Source organism: Sapajus apella, unplaced genomic scaffold (genome assembly GCF_009761245.1).
Source record: "Sapajus apella isolate SASKATOON/1434 unplaced genomic scaffold, GSC_monkey_1.0 scaffold95, whole genome shotgun sequence".
In the NCBI taxonomy this organism is placed as follows: Eukaryota; Metazoa; Chordata; class Mammalia; order Primates; family Cebidae; genus Sapajus; species Sapajus apella.
In genome coordinates, this window is record NW_022437035.1 from 5,548,046 (window position 1) to 5,574,363 (window position 26,318).

At 42.6% G+C, this 26,318-nt stretch overlaps 1 protein-coding gene and 1 non-coding gene across 4 annotated transcripts in view; both read left to right on the top strand.

The window, feature by feature from the left end:
* Positions 1-26,318, top strand: part of KREMEN1 (kringle containing transmembrane protein 1) — a 70,498-nt gene that overhangs the window by 35,256 nt on the left and 8,924 nt on the right. For all 3 annotated transcript variants that reach the window (XM_032256755.1, XM_032256756.1, XM_032256757.1), the window contains exons 4-5: positions 11,238-11,362; positions 14,744-14,897. In XM_032256755.1, the coding sequence (XP_032112646.1) occupies positions 11,238-11,362; positions 14,744-14,897 (279 nt within the window). The remainder of the gene's footprint in view (positions 1-11,237; positions 11,363-14,743; positions 14,898-26,318) is intronic.
* Positions 22,735-22,841, top strand: LOC116535673. The gene has a single exon (XR_004262316.1). It is a non-coding gene; the product is annotated as a U6 spliceosomal RNA (small nuclear RNA).

A 26,318-nucleotide genomic window follows, 5' to 3' on the forward strand; every position in this document is an offset into this window, starting at 1 on the left:
ATATAAATAAGTGTTGAATTATGAGGTAGAGTGTTGTGAGTTTTGAAGACAGGAAGACTCAGTATTGTGGAAACTGGGAAAAGGTGGCTGGTGGCTGGATGGGTCAGGGAATAACAGGACAGAGGCTTGTAGGAAGCACAGACTTGATGTGTGCATGGGTTGGGATCCAGGCTTCCTGAGTAGAGGAGTGGACAGAAAGGAACCAGGTCAGACCTAGAAAGCAAGAGTTGATTAGATAGGACTAATATGCTGAAAGCCCTTGTTTAAGAAGAAAAGCAAGCCCAGTGTCCTTTACAGGGCGGATCAAAGGAAGAAAGTTTGGGAAAGAGAGGATGGGTGTAGATTTCTAAACTCGGGAGATAAGAGTCTGAGCTGTGATGGCAGCAGTGAGACCAGACAGGAAGGATTAAGTCCAAAATGTGTTTAGGAAGAAGACAGAGTTTGATGACAAATGGAATGTATAAGGGATGAAATAGCAGGAAGAGGTTCCTTGCCTGGGATATTTGTGGTATCCCTGAAAAAAAAGTCCAAGTCAACAAACGATCTTTTCTTCCCAGGGACACAGCGGTTATCTTTCCTCTTGAACTGGGACTGACCTTTTACCAAGTAAGCTGTACTAGTTGTTTATTGCTGTGTAATGAGCCATCCCCAGTCCTACTGACTTAAGCACCAGCAGTTTATCATTTCTCCCAGTTCTGTGGGTCAACTGAGTTTCAGCTGAGTGGTTCTTCTGCTGCTGTCACCTGGGTTCAGTGACATGCCTGCATTCAACTGGGACCTCTGCTGGCATTCAAGGGGGCTTCAGACCTCTATCCAGTGACTTCTCTCCACAGCAGTGTATTCAGACTTCTTACATGGTGGCTGGCTTCCAAGAGAGAAGAAGCAGAAGCTGCCATTCCTCTAGAAGGTGTGAACTCAGAAGTCCACCACATTCTATGAATCAAAGCAAGTTGCAAGGCCAGCCCTGATTTAAGAAGTGGGATCTACTAAAGTGGGAGCAATACACATATACAGGGAGGGGAGAAATGACTAGAGCCTTTTTTGACCTCTACCACATTAACTCACCAGAAACTAAGTTTCAGAGAAGGAACTCACATGGAAGGGAACTACTGCTGTGATACATCCTGGCCTTAGGAGATCAGGATCTTTAGGAACTCTTACTACCTCCCTCTAAGGGCAGAATTTCACAGGGGAAGAAAAGGCTGTGCTTATTTATTTATTTGGGTGTGTTGCTCTAAGACTCAGGGGCACAAGTAAGACTGCTGGAAGAATCAGAGTGACCGAAAAGGAAGTTTATGTTTAGAAATAAAGTTATAGAGGTAGGGTGGGGCCATATTGTGAGAAGGAGTTAGACCAAGATGGCAGCTGTCAGATTTGGAATGGAAGTTGCAGATGAAGTTTAGTGAGCTTATGGTCACGGGTCTGAGGGTGTGGATGAATCCACACTTAACCTGTTGATGCTCTGAAAGAAGTATTCAAATAGATTGGTCATTGAATAGGATACCAGCTGCCGCACCTCAGGTGTACATAGTTTTTGTTTCCATGGAGGGGAGAAATCAGCTACTGAAGCACCAGTGTGGGGTCCTTGAGGCAGAAGATAGTATTGACACAGGGTTAAATGACATTTAAAATCAGCAGAGAAGCACTTTGGGAGGCTGAGGTGGGAGGATCATTTGAGGCCACAAGTTTGAGACCAGCCTGGACCACATAGCAAGACTTCATTTCTACAAGATGCACAAACAATTAGCCAGCCATGGTAGTATACACCTGTAGTCCCAGCCACTCAGGCTGAGATGGGAAGATCACTTGAACTCAGGAGTTCAAGGCTTCAGTGAGTATGATTGCATCACTGTACTCCAGCCTGGGCAACAGAGTGAGAGCCTGTCTCTATTTAAAACAAACAAAAAATCAACAGAGGAACTGTATCATTTCTGAAGAAGCAGATTGTACTTATAAGAAAAAAAAAGGAGCTCTGCAGAGCCTTGGGAAGAGTTTTCTAAGACAGAGGACAAGAACTTAGCTTCTGGCTTCTTAAAGCAAATATTCCAGATCTGGTCAGAGCAGTGGAATAGAAAACATAATAGTCAGTGCTATTTCTTAGTAAATTACCAAGTGAAGATTTGGATTCAAACTGAGCTTTTGCTGTGATGGGCATGCCTTCTGTCTTCTATAGGAGTGATTTGGTTACCAGGGCTAGAACTCACTCAGGCTAACTTGAGCAAAAGAAATCTGTTTGAAGACCATTGGGATATACCATAGAACCCAACCCTTGTGTCCCAAGAAACTAGAAAGAAAGCAGGCACTTTCACCATCTCTCTCTGTGGCCACTTCATCTCCCATCTCTGCCTCTCTCTCAGCTTGTCATCCATCCTTCTTCCTCTTTGTGGACCAGCAGAATTGGCTCACTCACCCGCTCACATGGCCCAAACTTGAGTTTGGCTGCCTCACCTCCTACTTGACAGATCTCTACAATTTCAGTGCCTGCATTCACTGAGTGGTTCCCAATTCCAGCTTCCTAAGAAAGAGAATGTGGTCGCCCCAGTGTGTGAGGCAGCTGTGGCCAGAGGATGGAGCCCTTTGTCTTGGTCCCCAACCAGCAGCAGTTTTGGGAACAGATTCTCTGAGAAGCAGCTGTGAGTAATAGGTGGTTCTCAGAGAAGGGCTGTCAGCCATGGAGGCCCCCATGGAGGCGTCAGTAGCACCTTCACAATGGAGCCACAGTTGTGTTCAAATGTAACAATGTTTAGTGAGCCTGCCTGATTGCTTCCCAGTTGTTTCTTATGATAGTAAAAGAATAATAGTTCCTGGGTTAATGTGAATGGAGGACCATCTCACTTTAACTCCTCTAAAATTTTTATCTTGAACATCTGAACGTTTGTAATTAATGTTCATGAGTTTTGAAGCCTCAGCTATGATAAACAAGGGGTCCATTTGTATGTTAAGATAATTTTTAAAAAATTGAAAGTGATGAAGCCTCTTTGGTAAGAGGAAAAATCAATGAGCAAGCCACAAGGACTTCAAAGTCAGCTTGAAATGAAAAAGGAATCTGAGGACAAATATCCTTTTTCAAATTGACTTTTCCTCCCTGCTTCTGGGAAGAGCTAAGGGTGGGACATGATCTAGAAATCCACTCAGTTGAGTAGTCATGCTTTTGAAGACAACATGACGTGTCTTCTCTGGCTAGACTTCGAGCCACACTTTCCAGGACAAGTCATAGGGCAGTGGCCTCCTCAGAGGCTGACTGTGACCTCAGAGGCTTCCCTCATGGTACAGAGTGTTGAAGGACTAATGTGTTTGAGAATTGAGTCTTGAATCTCAGGGAGTCACTTTCATTTAATTGCCAAGACTGGTCTTATAAGAAAGGAGTCAGAGACATGGGAAAAAAAAAAAAAAAAAAAAGAAAAACCATGGAATAGGAGTCTGCAACCCTGGAGCTTAGACTCTCTAGTTCTGTCTTGTGTGTCCCCATACAAGGCCCTTAACCTTGTTAGACTGGTTTCTTCTTTGGCCAATAGGAATAATATCAACTGTCCTGGCCTTCCTGAAAGGGCTAGAGCTTCCTATGAGCTGACTTATGTGAAAATACACTTTATGCTATACAGATGTAAGAGATTAATATTTTAATATCCGGAATCAAACCATTTTCTTAGGTGGCTGCCTTTGATTTTTGTCTTTTAAATCAGTCTATTTTATTTTTCTATTACTCAGCAAGTAGTTCTTGTTTGTGTGGTGAATGATGAAAGCATTATTGTATATAATGATAATAAACACTATTTATTCAGCACATTCTTTTCTGCCAGGCCTTGTGGTATTTACCTTATTTACATTATCTCATTTTATTTCTCAAAAGAACCCTTTGAGGTCTGTATTGATTCTCATTTTGCTGTTGATGAAACTGAGCTAAGAAAGGCTGTCATGGAGAAGCCAAAGTTTACCCTAGGGTTTGTCTCACTGTAAAAGGCCAGCTGCTCCTGGACACATGATGGTAGCACCAGTGCCCTTCAGAACATTGCCAAGTCCTAGGAAGGGAGCAAGCAAATCTCACTCCTGAGCCACAATGTGGATGGCAGAAAGTGAGGAGCATAAAGGCCCTCCCTCTTTTATTTTTATTTTATTTATTTATTTTGAGATGGGGTTTCGCTCTTGTTGTCCAGGCTGGAGTGCAGTGGCGTGATCTCAGCTCACTGCAACCTCAGCCTCCCAGGTTCAAGTGATTCTTCTGCCTCAGCCTCCTGAGTAGCTGGGATTACAGGCATGCACCACCACACCCAGCTAATTTTGTATTTTTAGTAGAGGTGGGGTTTCTCCACGTTGGTCAGGCTGGTCTCAAACTCCTGACCTCAGGTGATCTGCCCGTCTTGGCCTCCGAAAGTGCTGGGACCTTGCCCAGCCCCTCCCTCTTTTAGAAGCTGCATGTTCTATTTTTCATACAGTTTTTATAAGCTCCACAGTTTTGTTTTAAGCCTAAGAAGCAGCAAATTAAGAAGAGGATAAGCAAAGACTGCAGGCATTGACAGTAATAAGAAGTAGATGCTTTCAGAGACCCCTTTCAGTTCTAAGGTTCTGAGGTCACAGCAGCCTTGACAGCAAACAACCGTTTTAGACTAAATGTTTGTCTCCCCACCCCCTCCCGGCCCCCACGATTCTTATGTTGAAGCCCTAATCCTGCAGTGTGATGATATATGGAGATGGGGCCCTTGGGGAGGTAATCAGTTTAGACGAGGTCGTGAGAGTAGGACCCCCATAATGGGATTAGTGTCCTCATAAGAAGAGGAAGAGAAACCACAGCTTCCTCTCCTTCTGCCGTGTGAAGACACAGCAAGGTTTTGGTCTACAAACCAGGAAGAGAGCCCTCATCAGGAACTGAAACTGCCAGTATCTGGACCTTAGACTTCTCAGCCTCCACAGCCATGTCCGTTGTTTCAGCCGTCACCCTATGGTATTTTGTTACAGCACCCTGAGTTGACTGAGACAGCAACCAAGGAGACAACAACTGAAGTCAGACATTGGAACAAAAAAAGCACACCAGTCCTGGGGCCATGTTAAAGTATATTTGATGACCTCAAGTTACCAAGAAAAATTTAAAGTAGGCTAAACTGCGTTAAATTTGTTTAAGAAAGATCTAATGCAAAGGTTTCATCCAAAATGAGTAAGATAAAATGTTAAGCTTTAAAGTTAAGCTTTATGGAATACTCGGTTATCCAGAATGATGTTTCTACATAGCCAAAGAAGACAGTGAGAAGAATGGAGTCAAAACCAACTGTTCCTAGCTGTAAGTGGATGTCATTATAGTGCTTTCCACTTTCACTCTACCCTGTTCATTCACTCTGCCAAAGAAGTACCTTTATCCACTCTAATGGCATTCGCAGAAACCTGGATGGGATTGGAGCCTATTGTTACAAGCGAAGCAACTCAGGAATGGAGAGCCAAACATCGTACACTCTCACTCATGAGTGGGAGCTAAGCTATGAGGATGCAAAGGCATAAGAATGACACAATGGACTTTGAGGACTCAGGGGGAAAAGGTGGGAAGGGGATGAGGGATAAAAGACTACAAATTGGGCCGGGTACAGTGGATCACGCTTGTAATCTCAGCACTTTGGGAGGCTGAGGCAGGCGGATCACAAGGTCAGGAGATCAAGACCATCCTGGCTAACATGGTGAAATTCCATCTCTACTAAAAATACAAAAAAATTAGCCAGGTATGGTGGCATGCACCTGTAATCCCAGATACTCGGGAGGCTGAGGCAGGAGAATCACTTGAACCCAGGAGGCAGAGGTTGCAGTGAGCCAAGATCGCACCACTGCATTCCAGCTGAGCAACAGAGTGAGACTCCATCTCAATAAATAAATAAATAACGAGGTGGGTGCAGTGGCGCATGCCTGTAATCCCAGCACTTTGGGAGACTGAGGCGGGCGGATCACGAGGTCAAGAGATCAAGACCATCTTAGCCAACATGGTGAAACCCTGTCTCTACTAAAAACATAAAAATTAGCTGGGCATGGTGGCACATGCCTATAGTCCCAGCTACTCAGGAAGCTGAGGCAGGAGAACCGCTTGAACCCAGGAGGTGGAGGTTGCAGTGAGCTGAGATCATGCCTCTGCACTCCAGCTCTGGCAACAGAGCGAGACTCTGTCTCAAAAAAAAAAAAAAAAAAAAAGATTACAAATTGGATGCAGTGTATACTGCTCAGGTGATGGGTGCATCAAAATCTCACAAATCACCACTAAAGAACTTACACATGTAACCTAACACCACCTGTTCCCTAATAATCTATGGAAATTAAAAAAAAAAAAAGAAGTACTTTTATCCACTCATTCCATGATTTCAGTGGGTGACACAGAAAGTGCTTGTTCATTCAGCATATAGTCCTAGAGCACCTGCTTTGTGAATATAGGGGTGTGTGGAAGATACAGTCCTGCCCTTAAGTTGTTTGTGGTTATTCAGGTAGAGAGACAAGTAAACAGGTGTTCAGAATCAAACTCAGCATAGTCTGCTGTAGGACTACACAGCAGGGCATGTAACCCTCTTTCTTGTGGGGGCAGGGTGGGGAGGATGGGAGGGCCATGGGGCTTCCCAGGGGAAAGGATGTCAGGCTGAAATCTTAAGGGAAGAATATTCTAAGCACAGGGAATAGCATGTGCAAAAATCCGGAGACCAGAGAGTAAAGTGCAGTTGGGAAGCTTGCAAATACACTATAGTTTGGCCTCTGTATAGAATGTGAACTGAAGGGTAGAGAGGTCATGGTAGAGGGAGAGGGGAAGGAGGAGCAGCACAGATGGGGCAGGGCCTTTGTATACCATGTGAGAAAGTTTGGACTTTATTCTAGGGGGCAACCAGAGAGCTTTGAGGGTTTGGGGAAGGGCTCCACTTACCTCTCCAGCTGCTGCTGCTTTTCCCTTTCTCTGCCACCAGTCACGCTCACTTCTTGTAGTTCCTGCCACGGCCACAATCTTTCTTGCCTCAGGCCTTTGCACTTTTGTCTGGAATGTACCATAAAGATTATTCTGGTTGCAGTGTGTTAACTAGATTAGAGTAGGGTAAGCCTAGAAATGGAGACAGAATAGGAGTCTGATGCAGTGGTCTAAGTGAAAGGAGACGGTGACCCAAACTGGGGAAGTGGCAGTGTGAACAGAGAGGCAAGGGCAGATGTATGTGATATTGTAGGAGGTAGAATTGACAGTGTCACAGTTGGCAAGTCATTGCCTTGGGGGTCAAGTTTGATACCTTAGGCCATTGAAATTCAAATGGGATAGAAGGGCAGTAGGCTGTGGTCTGATTCCCATTGATCTACTTCATGATGTGTTTCAAGACCTCACTGTCCCATTGGAACACAAACCACCTGGATTTGCTCAACAAATTAATAAAGCTTAGAGGTTCCAGCTGCATTAATGCAAGCCATGGCCTTGTTTATGTCTAACCTTAACATATGATTACATGCCTTAGGCTCTCTGTAAACTAATACGTAATAACATGCTTACTTATAAGCATAATGGAATGAATGAGACAAAAATCAGAGTAAATGGCCAAGATGATCATCATCAAGTAGCTCTTATTAAGAACCATTAAATGCCTGGCTCAGGTTTCCATGCACAAGATCCCTTTAACAAACTCAGTTTATTTCATATGCTCTTGACTAGAGAAGCTTGACTCACTGCAGTTGTTTAAACCCTAAAACCCAGACATTCCCAAGCCAACCCCCGCCACCCGAACCCTGGACTCCCACTGTGTAGAGCTTTTCTGTTTATATTTGCTACTATAGAGATTTAGTTTGTTTCCGAAGGATGCATTTTAACTTTTGTGTGGTAAGCCACATTTGTTATATTTGAACCATGTGTGACGCAAGGGAGAAAGGTAAGCATTTGGCTTAGAGGGGGAAGGGTGAATCTTTAGGTTAACGGAGGTACTTCCTGCCAATTTAAAATGAGCTGGTTAAAATGTGTGTGTGTGTGTGTGTACATGTACACATACACATGAATATATTTTTATATGCCCAAAAAACTAATGTGGATATAAAGCTTATTAAACGGCACCGTGCTGTTTTCTAGTCTGAAACATCAAGGAAAAAAAATGCTATCTCAGAGTCTATATGGCTGTCACTTTGGAATTATATGATATATAACTCTTAGCTGACCTAGAAGTGCTTCTGAGACCAGGCCTCATGTGTGTTTTTTTAATATATTCAGTTATATAAACCATGAGGAACAAATGGAGAAAAGGAAAGGACTTCGGCTGATAGATGGAAAACTAAGGTCCACAGAGATTCACTCTCCGTGACCCATGATGAATTAATTTCTTTACTCAATAAAGCTATAAGCTATATTTAGTATTATAAGGCATATTAATGATCTATTACTGCCTAACAAATTACCTCAAAACTTAGTGGCTTAAAACAACACACATTTATTATCTCATACATCCCATGGGTCAGGAAATCTGGGGTATGACGTAGCAAGATCCTGCTTCAAGGTCTCTCACAAAGCTGCAATCCAGGTGTCTGCCAGGGCTGGAGTCTCATCTGAAGGCTCAACTGAAAGATCCACTTGCAACCGCACATAGTTATTGGTAGGATTTAGTTATTTGTGGACCATTGAGTGAAATTCTGTTTCTTGCTGAATGTCGGCTGAAGGCCACCCTCAGTTCCTTACCACACAGCCTCTGGCATGATATTGCTTCATAGAAATATATAAAGTGAGAAAACAATAGAAGTCTGCAGGCAAGATGAAGTCATAATCTTTTGTAACCTAATCCCAGAAGTGACATCCCATCAACTTTGCCACATTCTACTGGTCAGAAGCACATCAGCAGTCCAGCCCACACTCAGGGGGAGGAGATTATAAAAAGGCATGAATACCAGGAAGGGGGGATCTTTCTTTTTTTTTTTGAGACGGAGTTTCGCTCTTGTTACCCAGGCTGGAGTGCAATGGCGCGATCTCGGCTCACCGCAACCTCCGCCTCCTGGGTTCAGGCAATTCTCCTGCCTCAGCCTCCTGCGTAGCTGGGATTACAGGCACGCGCCACCATGCCCAGCTAATTTTTTGTATTTTTAGTAGAGACAAGGTTTCACCATGTTGACCAGGATGGTCTCGATCTCTTGACCTCGTGATCCACCCGCCTCTGCCTCCCAAAGTGCTGGGATTACAGGCTTGAGCCACCGCGCCCGGCCGGGGGGATCTTTCTTAGGCAGTTCAGGCTGCTGTAACAAAATACCATAGAGTGGGTGGCTTAAACAACAGACATCTATTTCTCACAGTTCTGGTGGCTGGGAAGTCCAAGGTCAAGGTGCTGGTGGCTCAGTGCCTGGTGAGGACTTTCTTTCTGGTTTGCTGAGGGCTACCTTCTTGCTGCAGAGTGAGAGAGGGTTCTGGTCTCTTCCTCATATGAGGGCAGTGATCCTATCATGGGGGCTCAACCCTCATAACCTCATCTAAACCTAATGACCTCTCAAAGTCCTCACTTCCAAATACCTTCATACTGGGAATTCAGGCTTCAGTATATTAATTTTAGGGAACATTCGGGGAAAAATCTTTTCCCATACATTCATACACTTCTCTTCTGACACCAAATGGATGGATTTGTCTTAAACCAGACAATTCTCCAAGTCTCCAGACACCACCTGGGAGTCCTACAATTAAGTTATGTCATTACCTAACTCAGTCCCACAAGATTGCCCCCCACTTCAGTTGCGAATTACAAGGAGTGGGCCCCAACTTAGCTGCCAAGTGGGAGTTCCCACAACCTCCTCCTCTGGTTTGATAATTTGCTATAATAGCTCACAAAACATAGGGAAACACTTATACTTACCAGTTTATTATAAAGAATGTAGGTTTGGCTGGGCATGGTGGCTCATACCTGTAATCCCAGCACTTTGGGAGGCTGAGGCAGGAGGATCTCTTGAGCCTAGGAATTCGAGACCAGCCTGAGCAACATAGTAAGACCCCATCTCAATTCAATAATAAAAAAATTAAAAGGCTATAGATGAACTGCAGATGAAGAGATATATAGGATGAGGTCAGGAAGGATCCTGTACACAGGAGCTTCTGTTCTTGTGGAGTTCACCATACCTGGCACAGATGTGTGTTCACCAACCCAGAAACTCTACGAACTGTATCTTTTAGGAATTTTAATGATGGCTTCATTACCTAGGCATGATTGATTATTAACTGAATTTCTAGACTCTCTCTCTTCCCTAGAGGATGTGGGGGTGTGGGACTGAAAGTTCCAAGCTTTTAATCATGGCTTGATCTTTCTCTTGACCAACCCGCATCCTGAAGCTATTGAGGAGCCTACCAAAAGTTGCCTCATTGGAACGAGAGATGCTCTGGTCACCCAGAAAGTTCCCAGAGAGTTGCTCTGTGCCAGGGCAGAGACCAGGTGTCACAGGGGTATGCAAACATCTAGTGCATAGCAGAATCATTGAAGCCCAGTTTTGAAAGGTGTCTCCCAGCTTTGGTGCATATAATTTAGCTTTCTTTGTTCTCAGCTACAGCTTTTTCTACTAGACCAAACCAACTGATGTGTGGCTGTGAAACATTAATATGCTCGGTGTGGTGGGCTGAAGAATGGCCCTCCAAAGATGTTCCCTTGAGCCTCCAAAGATTATCCCCTTGAGCCTCCAGGAGGACCTTGGCTTTGCTACCTAACACCTTGAGTTGAGCTCCATAAACCCCACTTAATACTCCTGACCTCCAGAACTGAAAAATAATAAATTTATGTTATTTTAAGCCACTAGGTTTGTGGTAATTTGTCCCAGCAGCATTAGGAAACTAATATACTCACCAAAAGTCCTTGAGGAAACCCACTTGTGGAATTTTTTAAGGAATTGGGGGCTTACATAGAAGGTATAGGCTAATGGGCTTCTGAGGGCTTTTCGTATCCTCTGGCAACTCTGAAACATAATTTACATTATTGGAGTCTTTCTGTTTTTAGAAAATTGTTCCTAGTTCTCTTCAGTACTAAATCCTATCAATATTAAAGTGTTTTTTGTTTTTTTAAGTATTTGGTTAGTTAAAGAATAGACCTAGGTCTTACCTCCTCTTCAAAATAAAACAAAAACATGGTATTTAGCAGAGGACACTAGGGCTTCCATTTTTAAAGCTGGTTGCTTATTGTTTATTTGTACTTCAGGAGTGGAAATACTGGCTGAGATCAAAGTACTTACCACAAATCGCTTTTCCTTCTTGGTGTTTCACAGCCAGATGTTGTGACATTCTTTTGTTTTTCTTTTTTCCCTAGTGCCCGGAAACCTTGGCTGCTACAAGGATCATGGAAACCCACCTCCTCTAACTGGCACCAGTAAAACTTCCAACAAACTCACCATACAAACTTGCATCAGTTTTTGTCGGAGTCAGAGGTTCAAGGTGATGACTCTGTGGCTATGTAACTATAGAAAAATATAAAGCTATGTATGCATTTTGCTGAGATAACTTAAAAATAAGTGCTAAATAAAATAAGCCAGATGCAAAAGGCCACATATTGTAGGATTCCACTTAAATGAAGTGTCTGGAATAGGCAAATCCATAGAGATAGAAAGTAGGTTAGTGGTTGCCAGATGGTGGGAGGCGGGAGGAGTTGGTACTAACTACTAATCAGTACAGAGTTTCTTTTCGGGGTTATGAGTGTTCTGGAATTAGATGGTGGTGATTGCACAACACAGTGACTATACCAACAACCACTGAAATATACACTGAAACAGTGAATGTTATGTGAATTACATTTCAATTTTTTAAAAAGCTAAAACAACTAAACTTCTAGAAAAATAAAATCCTAAAATATTGGGTTAGACAAAGATTTCTTAAATTGGACACAAATCATTTTTAAAAGTTGGTGAAAATATTATCTTCAAAAAATAGAGTTAAGAATATGAAAGGCAGGCCACAGACCAGGAGAAAGTAGTTGTTAAATATATATCTGATAAAGGACTTGTATTCAGAATATATAAAGAAGGCTTACAGCTCAACAATAAGATAACTTGATCTTTAAAGTGAGTAAAAAATTTGAAGAAATATTTTATCCTCTAAAAATATATAGATGGCTATTAACCACATAAAAAGATGCTCAGCATCACCAGTATGTGTCAGGGAAATACAAATTAAAATCACAATGAGATACCACTGCACACTACTTCAGAATGTCTGAAGAATTGATAAGGATGTGGAGCAACTGAAACTCTCATAAACTGCTAGTAGGAATGTAAAATGCTACAGCCTCTCTGAAGAAAGATCTTAAAGTTTCTTTTAACATTAAATATGCATATACCTTAAAACTCAGCAATATCACACCTGGATAGTTACCCAAGATAAATTAAAACCTGTGTTCACACAAAGACTTATACATGAATGTTCATAGCAGCATTATTCATAATAGCTCCAAACTGTAAATAATCTAAACATCCATTAACTAATGAATGGAGAAACAAAGTATAATATATCCATACTGTGGAATACCACTCAGCAATAAAAAGAAGAGACATATTAAGACATGCTGATACACACCACATGGATGAATCTTTAAAACAGTATGCCAGTTGAAAGAATTTAAACAAGACTACATACTGAACTCAAAATGGATCCTAGTTCTAACTCTAAAATGTAGAACTATAAAACTTCTAGAAGAAAATATAAGAGAAAATCTTCATGACCTGAGTTTAGGCAAAAAGTTCTTACATGAGACACCAAAAGCATGACCCATGATGAGAAAAAATTGGTACATTTTAATTTGGACTTCACCAAAATTTAAAGATCTTGCTCTGTGAAAGATATTTTTAATAGAATGAAAGACAAGCTATAGCCTGGGAGAAAATATTTGCAAATCACATATGTGACAAAGGACTTGTATCCATAATGTGTAAAATTTAAAAAAAAAAAAAAAAGCCAAACAACTCAGTAAAAAAACAAAACAAAACAAACAAAAAAACAAAACAATTTAAAAATGGGCAAAAGACCTGAACAGCTACTTTGCCGGAGAGGATATACAGACGGCAAATGAGCACATGAAAAGGTAGTTGTCTGGGTGTGAGTGGCTCACGCCTGTAATCCCAGCACTTTGGGAGGCCAAGGCAGGAGGGTCACTTGAGGTCAGGAATTCGAGACCAGCCTGGCCAACATGGCAAAACCTTGTCTCTACTAAAAATACAAAAATTAGCTGGGCATGGTAGTGCACCTGTAGTCTCACTCGGGAGGCTGAGGCAGGACAATCGTGTGAACTTGGGAGGTGGAGGTTGCAGTGAGCCAACATCATACCACGGCACTCCAGCCAGGGTGACACAGTGAGACTCCGACTCAAAAAAAAAAAAAAAAGAAAAAGAAAAGATAGTCAACGTCATTAGCCATTAAGGTAATGCTAATTAAAACTGCAATGAGATACTACTACATACCTATTAGAATGGCTAAAATAAAGTATACTGAAAATAACAAGTGCTGACAAGGATACAGAGCAAGTGGGACTTTCATAAATTGTTGGTGTGGATCTAAAGTCATTCTGTCTATAGTCATTCTGGAAAAGTTTGGCACTTTTTTATAAAGTTAAATATATATCTACCACATGACCTAGCAACTCCATTCCTAGTTATTACCCTAGAGAAATGAAAACTTATATTCACATAAAAATCTCTACACAAATGCTTGTAGCAGTTCTATTCATAGTCATGAATAACTAGAAACAGCCCAACAGATAAACAAGCTGTGATACATCCATACAATGAACTCTGCTCAGCAATAAGAAGGAGTAAACTATTGATAAAAACACCAGTTTAGATGAACCTCAAAGACATTATGCTGACTGAAAGAAGCCAGTCTCAGAAAGATTACATACTGTGTGATTCCATATATATGACATTCTCGAAAAGACAAAACTATGATAATGGAAGATGGTTCAGTGGTTGCCAGGGGTTCTGGGGGAAGGGGCCTATAAAGCAATAGTGCAAAGAAAATTAACAGGGTAATGCATCTGTTCGGAATCCCTGATTGTACTGGTGGTTGCACAAATCTTTTTTTTTTTTTTTTTTGAGACAAAGTCTCACTCTGTTGCCCAGGTTGCATGCAATGGAACAATCTCGGCTCACTGCAACATCCACCTCCCGGGTTCAAGAAATTCTGCCTTAGCCTCCTGAGTAGCTGGGATTACAAGTGCCCATCACCATGCCCAGCTAATTTTTATATTTTGTATTTTTAGTAGAGACGGGGTTTCACCTTGCTGGCCAGACTAGTCTCTAACTCCTGACCTCAAGTGATCCGTCTGCTTTGCATTCCCAAAGTGCTGGGATTATGGGCGTAAGCTACCATGCCTGGCTGTGGTTGCACAAATGTATACAAGTGTTAAAATGTACAGAATTATATACCAAAATATTATGTAGTAATATAAAAACCAAATTGTAAAATGGGGCCTTGAGGGTTAGCCATAAAGCACTCACTACCTGGCACATAGTAAACAGTCAATAAAATGTTTAGCTGTTACTCATGTTTGAAGTTTATAAGATTTTCTCCCTCTTAAAACTTACTTAAGTGCAGTAGAAACACAAACATTAAAAAGGGATGCTTGCTGACAGGAAAATACGTTGGTGGTTACGTACTTATTGGTCAGCTTGGAATTAAGTGTTACAAGAGTGGAAGAAGCAGGAGACCCCAGGGGAAGGGTCCCTGGGAAGATGAAGCTGACTGCTGGAAGCCCACCCGGCCAGGCTTCTTCACACCATCTGACATCCCTAATAATGCTTACCATGTGCTGCTTCTCTGTTGTGGCAGTTTGCTGGGATGGAGTCAGGCTATGCTTGCTTCTGTGGAAACAATCCTGATTACTGGAAGTACGGGGAGGCAGCCAGCACCGAATGCAACAGCGTCTGCTTCGGGGATCATACCCAACCATGTGGTGGCGACGGGAGGATCATCCTCTTTGATAGTGAGTATGCCCCGTGCTCATCACTGCCCAAGGCACAGGAACCCTTGGACGAGAGCAAGGAGCCTGCCCACCCTCCCTCCCTTTCATGCATTCATTCATTCACTTGGCAATGGGCAATACTTGTGACTAGATCCTGGGAATATAGCACAATGCATGAAGACTCAGCCCCAGCCTTGTAGAAGGGAGAACAGACACTTAACGAGTGATTAGCTACAGTCATGCCAAATGGTTTGAAGCAACATGGCCTATTGTGTGATGCTTACACAACCTAGAAAATACAACCTTTCCGTAGACACTAATATAACAATTCAGTATCAGCTTTATTATCCACTTGCTTTAATATAATTTCCAAGCCCTTTTTACTTCTTTTTCATTGGCGTTTGGGATTTACATCTTATTGTGATACACCTGAGAAGAGAACATAGCTCTAAGTTGTTTTTCCAGGCCTGGCATTGGGTTTGCCCTGACCCACCTTCTCTCTAAACTGCTGAATTTGTGAGATGTTGGCCAGGGGCCAAGTGTGTTCAGAATGGGAGTGGACCCAGGGTCTTGACCTCGCCAACATCGTGTTGTAACCACTGAGCCAACTGATTCCTCATCATAATCCACCAGCATCCACTCAGTGGCAGTGAGACTTCATTAGAGTTACAGCACTAATGCAGCACCAGATTTCAAGATAGTGGAGGCAGACAAAATAAAAGGCTTGAGATTACCAAGAAATACTCTAGTGTCTGTGGTGTCTTTAGCCTTTAGGCTAGAGGAGGTACACTCCTGAAATCTCAACCAGGTAGTGTGGCTACTTTTGAGCAAAAATGTCATACGGTCTGTTAGTTTCCTAGGGCTGCCGTAACAAATTATCACAAACTGAATGGCTTAAAACAATGAAAATTCATTCTCTGACAGTTCTGGAGGTTAGAAGTCCAAAATCGAGGGGTCAGCAGGGCTGTGCTCTCTCCAAAGTCTCCAAGGAAGCCTTCCTCACTTCTGGTGGTTGTGGGAGATCCTCGGCATTTGTTGGCTGCACCACTCCGATCTCTGCCTTCTCCTTTGCATGGCCATCTTCCCTCTGTGTGTGTCTGTGGTGTATGTCTCTGTGTGTCTCCTTAAAAGGAACCAGTCATTGGATTTAGTATGGCCTCATCCTAACTCAGTTACATAACATTCACAGGGACCAAGTGTTAGGACTTGAACATATCTTTCTCGGGGACACAGTTCAGCCACTATATATGGTGACTGTAAAACCCAGCCCACGTTTATAACTGAGCCTTTTGCATGTTATAGCTCAGACATTGTCTAAAGTGTTTGTATTTGGGGTGGGAAGATGGGGGAAGGATTAATGAACAGAACTCACAGTCATTTGTTTTCTTTTAGCTAAGTGTGCCCATTGGAGATTGCCAGTTGCTTCCTATACAGCCTGTTATGTCCAGACCAATGCTTAGTTTGTTACCTTTGTTTTGGCTAAAGACTGAACTTTGGCTAATGATTAAGGAATTTTGCTAATGCTTAGTTGGCAAATAATTATGCATTACACATTAATTTAACCTTTTATTCTAGAGTTCATTATTGTAAGATTCTCTGCCTTAACACAGTAAGTCAGGACAGTAAGTTTTTCTGAGCTTGCAAAATGCCTGGTATATTCTTAAGTGAAAAGGAAGTAAACATTTCTTGTGTACCTAGTATGTGTGAAGGCTTTCTCTAAATTATCACATTAGGTCCTCTTGGCACCCTTCTGAAGTAGGGGTTATTGTGATTACTTATTTCACAGAAGAGAGCCTTATGACATGGACAGGATAAATAACTTGCTGGGATTCACACTGCCAAGAAGCCACTAGAGAGGTGCTAGAGAGGAAACAGGAGTAGAGTGTGAGGGTTTACTACCTGTTTTTCTACTTTAAATAGAATGCAATGTCAATTTAAAAATGGAAAATGAGTGTTCACAGATATACGGAAAAATTGGAACCCTCATACATTGCTGGTGGGAATGTAAAATAGTGCAGCTGCTTTGGAAAACAGTCTGGCTGACTCAAGAGTTCTAACTTTTTTTTATTATATTAAAAAAAAAGAAAACAGTCTAGCATTTCCTTAAAATGTGAAGCAGAGAATAACTGTGTATCCCAGCAATTCCACTCTTAGGTATATACCTGACAGAACTGAAAACATGTTTCCACAAAAAACATACATACCAATGCTCCTAGCAACATTATTCATAATAGCCAAAAAGCAGCAGCAACCCAAGTGTTCATCAGCTGACGAATGGATAAACAAAGTGGATATCCATTTGATGGAATATTATTCAACCACAAAAATAAATGAAGTACCAATGCATGCTACAACATGGATGAACCTTGAAACCATTATCCTAAATGAAAGAACCAGATGCAAAGGGCTACATATTTTATGATCCCATTTATATGAAATGTCCAGAATAGGCAAATCTACACAACGGAAGCCAGATTACTGGTTGCCAAGGGCTGGGGGAAGGGGAAGAATATGGAGTGACTTTTTAATAGGTACAGATTTTCTTTTCAGGGCGAAGAAATGTTCAGGAATTAGATAGGGATGATGGTTGTACACCATTGTGAATATACTAAATACCACTGATTCATATACAGATAGTCCCCAACTTAAGATAGTCAATTTAGGATCTTTCAGCTTTATGGTGGGTTTATCAGAGAATTAAATGCATTTTTGACTTAAGATATTTTCAATTTACAATGGATTTATCGGGACATAGCCCCATTGTAAGTCATCTGTACTTTAAAATGGTTAAAATGGTAGATTTCAGATCAAGAAAAAATAGAGTATAGGCTTTATATGACAATCTTTCATTTAGCACATTTTCATTGTGCATCTGCTGTGTGGCAGATAAAATTATGTTTTCTTTAGTATAATGCCTTTACTGGGGGTGTCAAGTAGAAATAATTTGGATTAAATTTTAAATGCAGCACTGTAGAAATAATCCCTAAAGTACGTATGAAGCAGCATCTTTGGTACTACTAGGAAATAGTACTGGTCCTCCCATAAAAATGCATTAAAATGAATTAATTACAACAAAAATTATTGCTATTTTTTGAGCGCATGTTGTGTGCTAGACTTGATGCCACGTGCTTTTGTGTATTTCATGTTATTTAATCCTTGTAGCAGCCCTGTTGATAAGAAAACTATGGATCAAAAGATGAAGTCATTTGTCTGTGCTATTAAGTGCCACAGCCAGGATTCAAACCATGGTTTGCCACATTTGAAATTTTTCTATTTTCAGCAGCTAAAATCCCTTATTATTAACAAAGTAAAATAGATTATAATAATGGATCCAGTTTTATGCTTTAAAGGTATATGAATAAAGTATTCCCAGTTCTCATTATTACCACATTGGCCCCTTGTGCAGCTTTCCAGAAGCTGCCCTTTCTGGCCTGCACTTGCTCAAGGACTAAGAAGGCTGGCATTCTGAGAGGCTGCTCACACCATCTTCCAGAGGCCCGGATGTGTGTGGACTACAGGAGCCCTGACAGTAGCCAGTTCTGTAACTCACATGCCATTGCTCTGCTTAGAAAGGTACAAAATGCAGCACTGTGGAAACAGTCTCTAAAGGTGCATCTAGAGGCCGGGCGTGGGTGCGCAGGCCTGTAATTTCAACTACGTGGGAGGCTGAGGCAGGAGAATCTTCAACCTGAGAGGCAGAGGTTGCAGTGAGCTGAAGTCATGCATTGCACTCCAGCCTAGGCGACAGAGTGAGATTTCATCTTTAAAAAAAAAAAAAAAAGGTTCGTCTGGTTGAGAGTAGAATAGTTTGCATAGCTCAAGTACTGCCCCTTATGACTCATTGAACAAGGCTGAGCACTTTGGATGGTGACCACAGACTGTTCCATGATTTGGGAGGGTGAAGACGTCTCCCTAAAGATACTGGCGAAGTTAGATAGTGAGAAATGACCAGGTTACAGTCTATTTCCCAGAATATGAGGCCCCGCTACCAGCGTGTCTCGAATCTGGGTCTCAGTCAGAGTGTCAGCGAGGTCTTCCTGTCCTCTGCTGACTAGAGGAACACCCAGGCTCCTCTGCACTAGAAGCACTCAAGCTCTGTTTACTCTTCAGGAGAGAGGCGATGGGGCTAGCGAGGGTATGGGGTGAGGGGCAGCTGGCAGAAGCTGTCTGCTTGGTCATCATTGCTACATGAAGTAGTTTGTCACAGATTCTCTGGCTGATTTTTCAGCAAGCTCTCATGGACTTGGAGAGGTCACTGAGGTGAGCCGTGTGTTGTGTGTAAACACAACACTGACGGGGGCTTCAAAGCCTCTGTTACCCCTCGGATTATAATTTATTGAATTAACAGAACCAAATAGAAGAACATGTAGGTCAGAGTCAACAGTGGGTCACAGGGACTGCCCAGGCTGGCCTCTTGGGACTCCCTCAGCTTGCAGGCCCTGAAGGGAGGGGTCAGTCATCTGAACTGGGCCTCATTTTGTAGCATTAGTTGAACACTTCTCATTGACAGGGCCTGTGCTATTCAGTTTACCTCCACTGTCTCCCTTATTCTCACAGTACTGTGAAGCAGGTACTGTTATGCTTATTTTACAAATGAGAAAACTGAGGCTCATAAAAGTTCAGTAATTTGCCCAAAGTCCCACAGATAAAGATTCTGTCTTCGGGGAACTTATATTTTATCGGGAAGGGAAAAGATTAATTATGAAAATGATTGAGGGTCTAAGGATGGGTAGGGTCTGGTTCCCAGGACTGTGTTAGCATATTTGTATTTCATAGACTCTAAGATGCCTCAGTTCTGAGGTGCAACATTATTTTATACATCATTAAGGGAAAAAATTTCCAATTTAACAATGACATGCATTGAGTAAAAGATACATCCCAGTTTTAAAGATTAAAACGTATCTGTTAGAATTGATGAAGTATGGTACTAGCTGTCTTTCTTGGCAGCCAAGAAAGGGTGGAATCTTTCTATCCTGAGTGGAATCTGATTCATGGCTGAGACCCATTTGGTTGAGGTTTGTATCCTGAGACACGCCCATTATCATTTCTGTCTAGAAGCCGAGCACTCAGCTGGGGCTCAGGGAAGCTGCCTGTCCTGACTGGTGCATGAGGCTTTTTCCCAAAGTGGACTCAGCTAGCATTAAGGAGGAGCAGGAAGATTGAATAGAAATCACAGAAGGCAGGAGGACACCAGCTCCCTGCCATGGAGGGCTTGCCCAAGTCTATCCTGTGCCCTCCACTCATCCAGATTGTATATGTCAGGCTAATCTCTCCTTCAAAAAATAAGGTCTTGACTACTGTATTTCAAGTTTCCTGTTGGATTATCACTGATTTTTAATAATCTATCATAAGTATCATCTATTTATTCTCAAAATTGCTGAATTAGATGTGCTGTCAGCATGGAATCCAAAGTTTTAGGTTTGAGGTCTGCCCTTGCTATTGAAAACTACCAGTTTAAGCTAGATACTTTATTCTTTCAAATAGTGGTAAAAATGGAACAGCCAACAGTTACCGAGCTTATACTGTGTGCCACATCTTATTCTAAACCCTTTATAAGCATTACTCATGCTAATTCTCATGACCCCATGAGAGAGAAACTATTATCATTTTCATTTTATAGATTAATAAACTGAAATATACAGAGGTTCAGAATCTGCTCAAATTCATAGTTATACATGGTAAAGTCAGGATTAGAACTCAGGAAGTCTTTCTCCAAAGCTTATTTATTTATTTATTTATTTATTTTTTGAGTTTCACTCTTGTTGTCTAGGCTGAAGTGCAATGGTGTGATCTCAACTTACCGCAACCTCCACCTCCCAGATTCAAGTGATTCTCCTGCCTCAGCCTTCCGCGTAGCTGGGATTATAGGCACGCGCCACCATGCCCGGCTAATTTCATATTTTTAGTAGAGATGGGGTCTCTCCATGTTGGTCAGACTGATCTCAAACTCCCAACCTCAGAGGATAAGCCTGCCTCCACCTCCCAAAGTGTTGGGATTACAGGCATGAGCCACTACGCCCAGCCCGATTTTTTCTTAAATTAGGTTTTAATATTAGGTATAATTTACATGCAGTAAAATCACCTTCAGTTGTATAGTTCAGTGGGATTTGACAAATATCTAAGCAATCGAGATTAGGTCATTTTTATCACCTCAGAAGTTCCCTCTGCTCCTTTGTGTTCAGTTCCCTTCCCCAACCCAACTCCTGAGCAACAACTGATCTGTATTCTGTTCATATAATTTTGTATTTTGCAGAATATCATATAAATGGAATCATAGCATTTAACCATTTGTATCTGGCTTCTGGCTTCTGGCCCTTAGAATAATGCTTTATGATTCACCTACGTTGTTGCCTGTATCAGTAGTTTTTTCCTTTCTATTGCTAAGAAACATTCCTTTGTACAGATGTATGGAAATTTGTTCACCCATTCAGCAATTGATAAACATTGGTCCATCTATGATAAAGCTGCTATAAACATCCAAGTACAGGTGCTTATGTGGACATATGTTGTCATTTCTCTTACATACCTAGGAGTGGGATTGCTGGGTCATGTGCTAAGTGCATATTTAGCATTATAAGTCAATGCCAACTATTTTCCAAAGTGGATGTGCCATTTTGCATTCTCACCAACAATAGTAAGATTTTCATTTGCTCCACATTCTCTCCAGCTACAGATACTTTTGTGCGATCTGTTTTTAAATGTGATCCATTCTAGTAGGTATGTAGTGGTAACTCATTGTGGTTTTAATTTGCATTTATCTAATTACCAATGATATTGAATATCTTTTCATATTTGTATTTGCCATCTGGTATATTCCTTTGCCCTAAAGAAATTCCTTTGGCAGTTTCTCCACTATGGGTTGACTGTCAATGGCTTCATTCAGCCTTTGTTTTTAAAAACTTTATTTCACCTTCATTTTTTATAGTAATTTTTGCTGGATATTGATTTCTGTGCTGACAGCTTTTTTCCTTCAGTACTTCAAAGATGTTGCTCCATATTCTTGTGAGCTGTATAGTTTCTAGAGATGTCTGCTCTATGTTTATTCCCCTGTATGTAATATTTTCCCCTTCGCTGCTTGCCTTCAAGATTTTATCTTTGTTTTTGGTTTTCAACTTTTTTTGTTTTTTGTTTTGTTTTGTTTTGAGACAGGGTCTTGTTCTGTCACCCAGGCTAGAGTGCGGTAGTGCAATCATGGCCCACTGCAGCCTTGACATCCTGGGCTCAAGCAATCCTCCTGCCTTAGCCTCCTGAGCAGCTGGGACTACAGGCATGTGCCACCATACCCAGCTACGTTTTGAATTTTGTGTAGAGACAAGGTCTCTCTATGTAACCTAAACTGGTCTTGAACTCCTGGGCTCAAGCAATCTTCTTGCCTTGGCCTCCCAAAGTGCTGGGATTACAGGCATGAGCCACCATGCCCAGACTGGTTTTCAGCATTTAACTATGATGTGTCAGATGTCTCTCTTTGTTTGTTACTTGGTTTCTTTCTTCTTCTTCCTCTTCCTTTTTTTTTTTTTTTTTTTTGCTTTTGTTTTAATTTTTTGTTGGTTTGCTTGGGTTTGCTGAGATTCTTGGGTCTGTAGTTTGTCACCTTGTATTGATTTTGGAACATTTTTCACCATTATTTCTTCAAATATTTCTTCTGCTCCATTCTTATTTTCTTCTTTTGGCACACCAGTTACACATATGTTAGACCATTTGATGTTGTCCTATAGCTGTTGGGTGCTCTGTTCTCTTTGTTTCATTTTGTTTTCTCCTTTGTTTCATTTGGGGATAAATTCTATTGACCTGTCAAGTTTATTGATTCTTTCCTCAGCTATGTCTAGTCTGCTGATAAGCCTACCAAAGGAATTCTTCAGTGGTTGTTTCAGCTGCACATATACTAAAATTGGAACAAAACAGAGGAGATTAGCATGGCCCCTATGCAAGGATGACATGCAAGTTCATGAAGCATTCTATAATTAAAAAAAAAAAATTTGGCTGGGCGCGGTGGCTCAAGCCTGTAATCCCAGCACTTTGGGAGGCCGAGGCGGGTGGATCACGAGGTCAAGAGATCGAGACCATCCTGGTCAACATGGTGAAACCCCGTCTCTACTAAAAATACAAAAAAATCAGCTGGGCATGGTGGCGTGTGCCTGTAATCCCAGCTACTCAGGAGGCTGAGGCAGGAGAATTGCCTGAACCCAGGAGGCGGAGGTTGTGGTGAGCCGAGATCACGCCATTGCACTCCAGCCTGGGTAACGAGAGCGAAACTCCGTCTCAAAAAAAAAAAAAAAAAAAAAAATTCATCACCAATATTATTTGATTTCCAGTAGTCTTTTTTTTTTTTTTTTTTTTTAAAGAGACAAGGTCTTAGTTTGTCGCCCAGGCTGGAGTACAATGGTGCAATCAAAGCTGTCTGCAGCCTTGACCTCCTGGGCTCAAGTGATCTTCCTCCTTCAGCATCCTGAGTAGCTGGGACTATAGGCACACACCACCATGCATGGCCAATTTTAAAATTTTTGTAGAGATAGGTTCTCACTGTGTCACTCAGGCTGGTTTTGAACTCCTAGCCTCAAGAGATCCTCCTGCCTTGGCCTCTCAAAGTGTTGGGATTACAGGCATTAGCCACATGCCTCGCCTCCAGTAGATTCTTTACTGTATTCATCGTGTAATCTCTGTCTGATAATTCTAGCATCTGGGTCATTATTGAGTCTAGTTCTGTAGATTGTTTTATCGCTTAACAATAAGTCTTTCCCCCCTCCCACCCTTGCTTTTATATGTGTGTTGTAATTTTTTTATTGAATGTCATACACTATGTATAGAAGAACACTAGAGGCTGAGATAGTGTTTACACTTGGGCAGATCTGCGTAGTGTAGGGACTGAGCCAAGCTGTCAGAGGTTGAGCTGGGTTGTTTCTGTCACTACTCTCAATGCACATCAGGCTTTAAATTCCTCCTGCTATCAGCTTGTGCTTAGTGTGAAGCCTAGGGTACCCATGTGTTTTCCTCAGTAGTGCTGTTCCATCCTCAGCTTTGAGGTGTTCTTACATGCCTGTGCCAAAGAGAGCTCTTTCTCCACCCTCTTTCCCTTCCTCATTGGTAGGCTATTGCTGCTTGTTACCTGGCTGTACTCATGGTGAGGTCATGGGGCTAGTTCTTGGTTGTCCTGCCCTGTCCTCACTCTTAGACAGGATATGAAAAGGCCACCAGCCTGAGGTCTTGTTAGCATTCCCATTCCCTTCTCTCCCTGGCAGCCAAGCACTGCCTTGTGTCTGTGGTAGATCTTGGAAAAGAGAATTTCCTGCCCTCCCTCCAGGAGTAGTAGAGCTCTACTTTGCATTGGCTGCAGGATCTTGGGCTCAAGAGGGCTCAAGGTGGGCCAGGTGTGGTGGCACATGCCTGTAATCCCAGCACTTTGGGAGGCTGAGGTGGGCGGATCATGAGATCAGGAGATCAAGACCATCCTGTCCAACATGGTGAAACCCTGTCTCTTCTAAAAATACAAAAAACTAGCTGGGCGTTGTGATGTGCACCTGTAGTCCTGAGTGCTCCAGAGTCTGAGGCAGGGGAATTGTGTGAACCCAGCAGGTGGAGACTGCAGTGAGCCAAGATCACGCCACTGCACTCCAGCCTGGCGACAGAGCAAGACTCCGTCTCAAAAAAAATAAAGGGTAGGGGCTCAAGGCAACCAGGGACCAATGGCTTTTGCTTCTGCTCTTCCTCCAGAAGCAGTGGATCTTCACCTGGTTACTTTAACAGGAAGGAGAATTTCTCCCTCCCTCCCCCAGAGGCAAACAGATTTTGCTTCTGCCCGTTTTCAGTGGCCCTAGGAGTAAGAGGATTTGCTTCCCTTCTCCTAGCAGCTGAAGGCTTTTACTTTCTTTGAGAGGAGAGTCCCCTCCTGCAGGTACAAAGAGGAGGAAGTGGGCAGTATTTCATGCCTGTCCCTCAGTGGCAGCCTGTCACCTCCTGCACACTCATGCCACCCAGGGGGACTGTGGTTTGCTGCCCAACCCAAGCCACTTGTGAGAGCATTGAGTGGAGTCTGTGCAGAAAAGCTCCCAAGTGAGTGCAAAATGCCCCTTGTGTCTGGGACTCCCAGTTGCCCTAAAGCTGAGACACTCACTCACTCTCAGCCTTTAAGAGTTTGTTAAAATTTTAGTGCTTTCTGGTTACTTCTCTGGCAGTCACCTCTTCCTTCTGTCTTCTCTCAAAGACTAAACTATTTGTGTGGCCTGACTCTCCTTGGTGGGACTTTGATTTTGTAGAATTAAGTTCCCCTGGTTGTCACGAGACCTCAGCTTTCTGAGTTTTAAACTTTTTCTCATTGTTAGGCTAGAAGCAGCATTCGCTTGTTGATATTGTTTTGAGATGGAGTCTCGCTCTGTTGCCCAGGCTGGAGTGCAATGGCGTGATCTTGGCTCACTCAGCCTTCTCTTCCTGGGTTCAAGCGATTCTCCTGTCTCAGCCTCCCTAGTAGCTGGAACTACAGTCGCACGCCACCATGCTCAGCTTATTTTTGTATTTTTAGTAGAGACAGGGTTTCACGATATTGGTCAGGCTGGTCTCAAACTCCAGACCTCAGGTGATCCATCCACCTCGGCCTCCCAAAGTGCTGGGATTACAGGCGTGAGGCGCTGCACCCGGCCTGCTTGTTGTTTTCTTCTTCCTAAAGGGAAGAAGAACTCCCCCAAAGCCTGCTTTTTAAATCCTAGCCCTATACTCCCTCCCAAGGAGTTTCAGTTCTAAGAGGTTGTTTAGATTTCACAGTGTAACACAGGAAATCCCGGCATCCCCTTTCTAGAACCTATCAAAAACAGGAGTCCAGAGAAGTCAAATGTGTTCACTACAGAGTGGTCCGAATCTAGCATGTCTCCTCACTGCATAAAGTCATTTATTGTGCCGCAGTTTCCCTGCTTGAAGATGTGGCCCCTCAGGGAGCATTGCAAGGGGATCGGGGATACACGAGCAGCTGGAAAGCCCTTCTCTTTCAACGACTTTACCTTATCGGGTGGCCCCCCTGCAGAGAGGCCTGAGTGGTTCGTGTGCTTTGTCTCATGTGCCGTCACACATTCCCGTCATACAGGAGCAGGTGGTGCTCTTTCCAGCCTTGAAACTGAGAGAAACGAGGCCCGCGAGTAAAGTGCCGCCCCTGCCATCACTTGGCCCTGCCAGTCCCAAATCCAGACTCTCTGACTCCAGCCCAGCCCCAACCTAGGCCACACCACTGTGCTGTGTGCTAATTCTAAGGTCTCTGGGGGAGGCGGGGGGAACTTCTCTACATCATTTGTCCAGTCTCAGCGATTCATTTTGTGACTGGATCCTGAAACCTAAGACTGTCTGGTTTTATAGATAGAAACAATGTCCTAAATGGGATCCTGCTCATTAGGAAGCTTAGTGCCTTGGTGTTGGAAGCACGCCTGGGGCAGAGGCCCAGACTGAGGGCGTGGTATCTTTTTC